Source organism: Schistocerca cancellata, chromosome 1, assembly GCF_023864275.1.
Source record: "Schistocerca cancellata isolate TAMUIC-IGC-003103 chromosome 1, iqSchCanc2.1, whole genome shotgun sequence".
In the NCBI taxonomy this organism is placed as follows: Eukaryota; Metazoa; Arthropoda; class Insecta; order Orthoptera; family Acrididae; genus Schistocerca; species Schistocerca cancellata.
This window is the reverse complement of record NC_064626.1, coordinates 818,017,903-818,028,405: the sequence shown is the minus strand read 5'-3', so window position 1 is coordinate 818,028,405 and position 10,503 is coordinate 818,017,903. Positions and strand designations below refer to the sequence as shown.

The 10,503-nt window shown below is 42.7% G+C and overlaps 1 protein-coding gene across 4 annotated transcripts in view; it reads right to left on the bottom strand.

Moving 5' to 3' along the window:
• Positions 1 to 3,977: 3,977 nt before the first annotated feature.
• The window catches only part of LOC126188217 (mitochondrial protein C2orf69 homolog), a 231,199-nt gene continuing 224,673 nt past the window's right edge, over positions 3,978 to 10,503 (bottom strand). For all 4 annotated transcript variants that reach the window (XM_049929778.1, XM_049929770.1, XM_049929785.1 and 1 more), the window contains one exon: positions 3,978 to 4,698. In XM_049929778.1, coding sequence (XP_049785735.1) covers positions 4,499 to 4,698 — 200 coding nt within the window. In that variant the 3' untranslated portion in view covers positions 3,978 to 4,498. The remainder of the gene's footprint in view (positions 4,699 to 10,503) is intronic.

Here is a 10,503-nt window from a genome sequence, read left to right as displayed (position 1 = left end):
ATTTAAGAAATTCACTGCACATTCTCATACGTAACATAAATCATCTTCCGTGGAAATTTACTTTGAAAGTAACGCATCTCAAGCCACAATTCGTAATATTTTCCGGTGATCTGTTAGGAGTGTAAACAATTGAGACGTCACGCACATCGAATGCACTTTAGTTATTACGGACGTACTGCATAATCTTCGACCTAAAGCCTTTGACACTTTTCGGTGTCGGCAAACTGGTCTGTGCATTGTGTAAATTACCCATTTTCTATGCAACTAAACTTTTATTTTGGTGTTACTCTCTGATTTATGTTTCATTGCTGCAGTATTATTCAGCATTAGTGGACTAAAGTTCTTTGTCAGCGTATCAGATCTTACACGTCAAACCTATAAAACTTTAACTGAAATCTAAAACAATGAAAAATCCCAGAATTCTAAAAAATTCCCGGGTTTTTCCCGGATTTGTCCCGGATGAAAAAATTCCCGGGTTTTTCCCGGATCTCCCGAATGTCCTGGGCCGTATACACCCTGCTATAAAATGCCACACTGTACAATGTACGAGGTGCATTCAAGTTCTAAGGCCTCCGATTTTTTTTCTCCAGACTGGAAAGAGATAGAAACATGCGCATTGTTTTAAAATGAGGCCGCGTTATTGTCAATACGTCCCAGAGATGGCAGCACCGTACGGCAGATGGAATTTTACCGCCAGCGGCGAGAATGAGAACTGTTTTAAATACTTAAAATGGTGACGTTTTCCTTACTTGAACAGCGGGCAATCATTCGTTTTCTGAATTTGCGTGGTGTGAAACCAATTGAAATTCATCGACAGTTGAAGGAGACATGTGGTGATGGAGTTATGGATGTGTCGAAAGTGCGTTCGTAGGTGCGACAGTTTAATGAAGGCAGAACATCGTGTGACAACAAACCGAAACAACCTCGGGCTCGTACAAGCCGGTCTGACGACACGATCGAGAAAGTGGGGAGAATTGTTTTGGGGGGTCGCCGAATGACTGTAGAACAGATCGCCTCCAGAGGTGGCATTTCTGTGGGTTCTGTGCACACAATCCTGCACGACGACCTGAAAATGTGAAAAGTGTCATCCAGGTGGGTGCCACGAATCACGAATGCTGACGGACGACCACATGGCTGCCCGTGTGGCATGTTGCCAAGCAATGTTGACGCGCAACGACAGCATGAATGGGACTTTCTTTTCGTTGGTTGTGGCAATGGATGAGACGTGGATGCCATTTTTCAATCCAGAAACAAAGCGCCAGTCAGCTGAATGGAAGCACACAGATTCACTGCCACCAAAAAAATTTCGGGTAACCGCCAGTGCTGAAAAAATGATGGTGTCCATGTTCTGGGACAGCGAGGGCGTAATCCTTACCCATTACGTTCCAAAGGGCACTACGGTAACAGGTGCATCCTACGAAAATGTTTTGAAGAACAAATTCCTTCCTGCAGTGCAACAAAAACGTCCGGGAAGGGCTGCGCGTGTGCCGTTTCACCAAGACAACGCACCCGCACATCGAGCTAACGTTACGCAACAGTTTCTTCGTAATAACAATTTTGAAGTGATTCCTCATGCTCCCTACTCACCTGACCTGGCTCCTAGTGACTTTTGGCTTTTTCCAACAATGAAAGACACTCACCGTGGCCCCACATTCACCAGCCGTGCTGCTATTGCCTCCGCGATTTTCCAGTGGTCAAAACAGACTCCTAAAGAAGCCTTCGCCGCTGCCATGGAATCATGGTGTCAGCATTGTGAAAAATGTGTACGTCTGCAGGGCGATTATGTCGAGAAGTAACACCAGTTTCATCGATTTCGGGTGAGTAGATAATCAGAAAGAAAAATCGGAGGCCTCAGAACTTGAATGCACTTTGTACTTGTGGTGTGTCAGTCACAGTTCCTGAAATCTATTGCCCATGGCCTCTGATCTGCTGGGGAGCACTACAGTCCTAGCTTCAAGGATAAACCATGAAAATGCACTGCATTACGCCACACACAAACATACCTGGCCTGTGGGCAGATTGATGAGACTATATCTGACATAAAGGGCCAGCACACTAGTGGGAAACAATGGCTTCAGATTGGCAGGCCCGATCCATTAGAGATACCTACAGAAATGGCCTGTGGTTTTGGCCCATCATGGATGTCCACTGATGTGACAGCTATTCACTTGTCACAGATACCACGTTGATGAAATGAGACTGTGGTGATCAATCCATGCAACAGGTAACTTGCACGAATGCTCTGAGAATCAGTACTAATAAGGATAGGTAGCAGCTCACCATAAAGATGATTGCTGATATGCAGACAAGCACATAGAAAAGACAATCAAATTCTCACAACTAAATTTTTGGTCATAGCCTTTGTCCGAAAACGACAGCACACATACATTCACACAAACACTCAGACACAACTCATGCACACGACCACTGTCTCCGGCCACTACATCTACAATATCTGAGAATCAGATCCAAACAAACCACTCCTCATGCCTCCCTGAATCTTGTCAGCAGCTGATAGGCTAGTGGCAAGAAGTGGTGACAGTAGACAGTAATGACTGCAAGCTGAGGGGACATGTAGAAAGGGGAGAAGCAGTAAGAATGAAGAAGCAGGGAAGCAATGCACATACTCAGCAGCGATGATGCATGACATCTCAGTAAACAAACCATTTCAGCTACTGAGACAAAATGAGATTTCTCCAGTGTTTTTTTAATCCCCCCCCCCCCTTCAAATTTCTCCAACTTCCCTGACACGTTTGAAATTCCCTGATATTCCAGAACTTATGGCAACCCTGTGGAAGCAACAGAAACAAACATTTTTAAAATAAAATACTGAATTTAAAAGTCTTTTATGGCGAAAGAAATTGGGGTCAACATGAACAGAGAACGAAAAATACAACACTGGGAACATATGAATGACTAGTGTAAAACTTTAACAAAGAAAGAAGAGGAACTGAAGCAAGTTGCTCCATGATGTCAGTCAAGAGTAAAATACTAACTAAAACTAATTAATAATAATAATAATAATAATAATAATAAAGAAGCAAAATTGGGGAGTGGCGTGGGGTGACAGTGGCGGCAGCAGGCATAAATTTACCAAGGAGCCTAGTTAACTGAATAGCCTGCTCTATTTTTCCAGTACAACAGTTATTCTATTGAAGAATTCGTGGTTGACAATCTGATAGTCTGAACGAATATTTTTTAATACTGAAAAGTATTGTGTAATTGTTATAGTAATGAATGTAATACAATGTAAAACTTTTGAATTGCACTTACAGCACAGTTTCTCTGCTGTAAATCCAAGTTGTCTCCTGAAAATAAATCAAAATATTTGAAAATTTTATGGAATGAAATGACAAATCTCATTTCACTGTTGTGCTGTAGTTAGTTGCTATGCTCATGTATATCTTCCACAATACGTACAAATACACTATCTGAATTTTTTCTATTTCTCTCTTTGAAAAAATGCTCTTCTTGCTATATAGTCCACGACCAGCACCTGTTTGGTCCTTTTATATTACATGTGAAATAAGTGAGTCAGAGATAAAGCCATTTTTTTAAAGAAAAAAAGGAATTTTGACTGACAAATGAAAATGAATATATTTAATAACTGACAATCATTTAAGCTCTGTCCATCCAATGGTAAATATAAATTAATTTGTAAATGTTCTCTGGGCAACCAAGATGCACAATTTTCATTTGACTGAAATGAAACTGCAAACAATTTAACTGTATTACACGGCAGCACAAACTACTGACTCAACATAAGTAACACTTAATCAGTGAAATGCTCATCAAATCTTATGGAGGTAACATTTTTCATCATTTAAAACAAACACTTTTGGCAACACTTTCCAAATGACTAATTTTTACTGCCTGTGTTTCACTATATCTCAATTGTTAGTTTTTTTCAGATTTGACTGCATATTCAACCTCTACAGGATGTTTAAAATCAATCTGTGTGTGTGTGTGTGTGTGTGTGTGTGTGTGTGTGTGTGTGTGTGAGAGAGAGAGAGAGAGAGAGAGAGAGAGAGAGAAAATGTGAATTTTTTACATTGAAAGTCTGAGAGGCATCTGTATAGTGTACAGACAGATACATTTATTAAATTAATAATGGAAAGTATTATTTTGATAGATATCCATAAAGCACAATGTTTCATAAACCAAAATCATTTACCAAAGTCATGGCACTTTTTATAACTTAAACCGTCTTATCACACACTAAATTGCACCATGAAGTTGTCCTATAACGACAAGAACAATAATGTTCTTCCACAGCAATTCACTGTTTGTACACTATTCTCTTCTCTTGAACACTGTTATCCTTTGCCATCTAATTTAATGAAAAAACTGGCATCATGTGCAATGCCATTACTAAAGGCAAATGAAGTTCTTTATCTCTTTCTGAATCTGAAAGGCATTTCATCAATTTGTATCAAACGTATAACACCAATATCAGTCTGCATTCATAACGACGTGCAATGTAGGTAAAACTGCTACACTAATCTGTCTGTCGAAACACAGAAAGGACCTCAAAATGTGTGCACAAACTTGCAACTTGATTTTCAAAGTGTAGAGTTCTATGAACAGGTGCTCCCAGTCGTCTTAGTAAGTCACCAAAAGTCTTTTCTTCCTTTCTTATCCAGGGTCTTCGGTCATCATTCACTTGATATGGAGTTACATGGATGTGAATGCCTATACCTGTGGAAGTAGAAACAACTGCTTAAATGAGGTTAAGATTATCTGAAGAGGTGACTGAGTTTGTAATAAGGAATGACTAAGCTACAATAAAAAACCTTAGAAGCTCGTCAGTGTGGTATGTATTAATAAGTATGCATAAACAGGTTAACTGTATATCTTGTCATGTCATCTGATTATAAAAACCACAACAGCTTACAAATGAATGCCTTGAACCTTGTGATGTCACTTGGTTCAAAAGCAATTTTAGCCCTATCCTCTGAAATGCAGAATGGAAAATGTTCATCATCATTTAGCATAACCTGCCTTGGTAAGTTGTGGTGTCAAAATTATTTGTAGACATGTTTACTATGTACTCAGGACAGAAATAATTACGATCTACAAAACATTCTAGTAGCTTATGATTAGTGAAATGCAAACAATATCTTTTCCAGTATTTTTAAATCATCAAATTGTAAAATGCCTATTTCAGTAATTTTTTAATAACTTTCAATAACTCTATAATTAATGACATAAATCTGTTACAATTATGGACAATCAATAATATTTGGCACCCACATATTAAATGAAAAAGGATTGCTTACTTCTCAAGCTTTACCAGTTTGTGCACATACTACAAATAAAGTCTGCTTCATACGAGTAGAGCTCTAAGTAGTACAACAACTGTCCTTAATCGTTAGTAACATATAGAAAGTTCTGGTTGAGAACTACTAATTATTTAGGAATCAAGGAGATGACTCACTGAAAGGCAGAAGCACTGCATCATCAATAGTCACGTAAACAAAAGGCGCACAGCTTAGCCGGCAGAAAGCACTTCCTTTTGCCAGTTGTGGGACACACACACACACACACACACACACACACACACACACACACACACACTTTGGAGGAGGGGGAGGGGGAGAGGGGAGGGCAGTCAGCAGGTTACCTTACATTCAGACCAGGGAGATTAAGGAAGCGAATGATGTGCTGTAAAGAAAGCTCCCATCTGCACAGCTCAGAAAAGCTGGTGGTAGTGGGAAGGGTCCAGATGGCACAGGTTGTGAAGCAGCCATTGAAACCCAGCATGTCATACTCTGCTGCATGTTGTGACTCATCTTGCTTTTTGCAACGGTTTAGTGGTGGCCATTCATTCTAGCAGACAGCTGATTGGATGCCACACCAATGGAAAATGTTGTTCAGTGCTTGCAGCAGAGCTGGTATGTAATGCGGCTGCTTTCACATGTGGCTCGGCCTCTGACTGGGTAGGATAATCCTGTGACGAGATTGGAGGAGGAGGTGTTGGGTGTGTGAATTGGGTAGGTCTTGCATCTGAGTCTTCCACAAGTGTATGATCCCAGTGGCAGGGGATTGTGAATGGGAGTTGCATAGGGATGGACTAGGATGTTGTGGTGGTTGGGTGGGCGGTGGAACACTACTTTGGAGCGGCTGGAAGTATCTTAGGATGCCCCTCATTTCACAGCATGATGACAGATAAAGCCCTGATAAAGAACATGGTTCAATCTTTCTAGTCCAGGGTGTTACTAAGTGAAAAGGGCAATGCTACTTTGTGGTTGGTCCTCGGGATGGATGTGAGGATCGGGTGTGTGTGATGATACAGCACAGCAGATCTGTTTGTGAATTAGGTCTGGGGGGTATTGCCTGTCTGGGAAGGCCTTCGTGAGGCCTCCGGCATACTGGCCGAGGGAGTTCTCATCACTGCAGATGTGTCTACTGTGGGTGACCACGCTGTAGGGGAGGGATTTTTTTGTGTGGAAGGGATGGCAGCTGTCGAAATGCAGGTACTGTTGGTGACTGGTGGGTTTGATGTGGACCGAGGTGTGGATGGAGACTGACATCTAGAACAGTGGCACGATAGTTGGAGGAGGATCAGGTGAAGTGGATGGGAGAGGTGGTGTTGAGATTGTGGAGGAATGAGTGTTTCCTGGCCTCTGATCCAGATTGTAAGATGTCATCAATAAACCTGAACCAGACCAGGGGTTTGGGGTTTTGGAAAGCTAGGAATGTTGCCTCTAGATGACCAATGAAGAGACTGACATGGAAGGTGCCACATAGGTGCCCATGGTGTGTCACGAATTTGTCTGTGTGGCTTCCCTTCAAAGGTGAAGTAGTTATGGTTTAAGATGTAGTTGGTTAGGTGTAGGAGGAATGAAGTGGAGGGATTGGAGTCTGCAAGGAGTTGGGAGAGGCAGTGCTCAATCGCAGCATAGCCAGTGGCATGAGGGATATTGGTGTGTAGGGAGGTTGCATCAACTGTGATAAGTAAGGATTCGGAAGGTAAGGGTGTGGGGATGGTCGAGAGCTAATGCAGGAAATGGTTATTATCTTTAATGAGGGATGCTAGGTTTTGTATAAATGACTGGAAGTGTCGATCAACAAAAGCCGAGATTCTTTAGGTGGGAGCACTGTAACCAGCCACAATAGGGTAATACTCTCCAGACCTAATTCACAAATTTTGTGTGAAATATCTTCACACATACCTGATTCTCACATTCATCCAAGAACTAACCACAAAGAAGAGCCCTGCTTGTCACCCAATGGCACCTCAGACTGAAATGACAACCACATCCTTCACCAGGAAATTTGATTATCTATCATCATGCCCTGAAATGAGGTACATCCTACCTAAGATACTTACAATCCCTACCAAATTGGTGGTGTTCTGTGCTGCTCACACAACTTCATCAACATCCTAGTCCATTGCTACACAACCCCCCCCCCCCCCCCCCAAGTCCCCTGCAACACGAATCATATCGCTGTGGAAGACTCAAGTGCAAGACGTCTCCAATCCACACACCCAGCACTACCTACTCCAGTCCCATTACAGAATTACCCTAGCCCATCAGACGTAGGGCCACCTATGAAAGCAGCCATGTTATATACCAGCTCTGCTGCAACCAAAGCACAGAGTTTTACATTGGTATGACAACCAACCAGCTGTCAACTAGAATGAATGGGCACCGGCAAACTGTTGCCGAAAACATGGTGAATCACCCAGTGATATAACACGCAGCAGAGCATAATATGTGAGATTTCAATGGCTGCTCGACAGCCTATGCCATCTGGACCCTCCCCATCAACACCACAGCTTTTCTGAGTTGCACAGATGGGAGCTATCCTTACAGACATCATTTGCTCCTGTAATCTTCCTTGCTTAAATGTAAGGTAACTCGCTGCCCCCTGCCCAGGAGAGAGAGAGAGAGAGAGAGAGAGAGAGAGAGAGAGAGAGAGAGAGTGAGTGAGTGAGTGAGTGTGTGTGTGTGTGTGTGTGTGTGTACACCACCACCCCTGCCCCAGAACGCCAAGCCAATTGGCGACACCACATCAGCTAGCTGCCTGCTGTTATGTCATGCCCGAGTCTATGAAATCACATGCCCAGCCATCTGCTACTTGCCCCCTCTACCTGCAGCCCTAGCTAGCCCACAGATGGCTTCACACTCTCCCATGAGCCGCTTGCCCAAATTCCTTCCCTGCCTCCTGCCTCTTTCCATCCCTCATGTCGCCCTCCCTCCCACACCCCCACTTCACCCCTAGACACTAACCATGGGCCAGTAAAGAGCTGGCAATTGACTGAGCACAATGTAAGAAGACAGACATTTGTAAGTGAGTAGAAAAAGGAAGTGCATTCCGAAAACTAGCCAAGCTCTGTACCTTTTGTTTGTGTGCCTATCGACGAGACAGTGCTTCTGCCTTTCAGTGAGTCATCTACTTATCTCTAAATAATTCATTGTTTTAATCTCTGTGAGTCTTCTGTCTTTGCTCTACCTCATGTTTTTGAATTAAATCTATTTCTTAATAAGCATATTAAATGACAGGACCACGTAGCAGAAGTTTCTTATGCCACAGAAAAATAATATTTATAGCAGGGCTGTACAATGACACCATACCTAATATTAACATCGCAATCAGCTTCCAATGTTTTCAACACTGCAAACAATTCAACAAACTAGAAATGAATGATCCAATTTCAGAGATTTTCCTGGTCTCGTACAGATATGATTTTATGTATAATAGACTGATGCAGCAAGCAAAAATTTGTACCAAGGCTGAGAATAAAATCCAGGTCTCCTGCTTACTAGGCATGTGTGTTAGCCACTAAGCCATTTTCGCATATCCATTCACACAATTGCAAGAATTACCCTGGCATGCCTCCCTCAGTCAAGATTCTCACTGCTCCCCAAGTCTACTTTACATTCTCCTCATATACGAACAAATTTGCTGAGAATCTTCCATGTTTTGGAATGGAAATGGAAATGCCATGTGGCTAGGGCCTCCTGTCGGGTAGACCATTCTCCTGGTACAAGTCTTTCGAGCTGACGCCACTTCGGCGACTTGCGTATCGATGGGGATGAAATGATGATGGTAAGGACAGCACAATACCCAGTCCCTGAGCAGAGAAAATCTCCGACCCAGCCAGGAATCAAACCTGGGCCGTTAGGTACAACATTCTGTCGCGCTGACCACTCAGCTATCAGGGGCGGACATGTTTTGGAATAGCACCTCAGCATTGAACATAAATGGGGAATCCAACCTGAAACCCAGGTGCAGGTACTTATAAAAATGAAATGACACAATTTCAGAGACTTTACTGGTCTCATACAGAAATAACTTTATGTATATAGACTGAAATGGCGAGTGAAAATTTGTACCAAGGCTGGGAATCAAGTCTGGGTCTCCTGCTTACTAGGCAGTGAGGTGGCAATGAGAATTTGGATCGAGGAGGGAGGCATGCAGGGGAATTCGTGAAGCTGTGTGAACCGCTGTGCTGAATTGCCTTACTGGCTAATGCACCTGCTTAGTAAGCAAGAGATACAGGTTCGATTACCGGCCTTGATACAAATTTTCACTCACCGCTTCAGTCTATATAATCGTATCTGTACGAGACCAGTAAGTCTGAAGTAAGTCTCTCAAATTGTGTCATTTCATTTGTATAAGTACCTGCATATCCCCCCCTTTACATTTGATGGTGAGGTGCTATTCTGGAACACCGAAAGTCTCAGCAAGTCTGTTCGTGTATAAGGGGGAATTTAATGTAGACTGGGGCAGCAGTGAGAATTGGGATCAAGGGGGGAGGCATGCCAGGATAATTTGTGCAGTTGTACCAAGGTGGCTCAGTTGCTAATGCACCTGCCTAGTAAGCAGGAGACCAGAGTTCAATTCCCAGCCTCGGTACAAAATTTCACTCGCTGCTTCAGTCTATATACATAAAAACTAGAAAGGTTTGTGGAAGATGTGTGCCACAGTTATCAAACTGTTTCCCCTACTCCTAACAACAGGTGGGCCCCTCTCAAACTGGGGTCTGGGTGATGTATCCCTCCTTTCTAACCTATTCCCATGCACAGCATATGTGATACGCCCAGGAGACATTTGAATTGCTAAAAATTCAGGGAAATTTGTGGTAAGGTCTTTTGGGACCCAACTACTTAGGTCATCGGTCCTTAAGCCTACACACCACTTAATCTTAACTTAAACTAACTTACGCTATGGACAACACGCACACCCATGCCCGAGGGAGGACTCGAACCTCCAACAAGGGGAGCCGCACGGAGACCATGACAAGGCACCTCAGACCACACACCTACCCCGTATGGCCAAAAATTCAGGGAAATTTTCAAATCAGATTGATCATTATACATTGAGCTATGAAAGAAATAGGGTAAAGAGTAGTGACAAATCACATATCAGAAATGTTTAAAATAGCAACAGGGAACATTAGAAGGTCTGATACATACAGAAACAGAACTGGGAAAAGAACTAGGCATTGCTAAAATCAATATTAAACTGTACTGGTGGAATTTAATGCTGTGA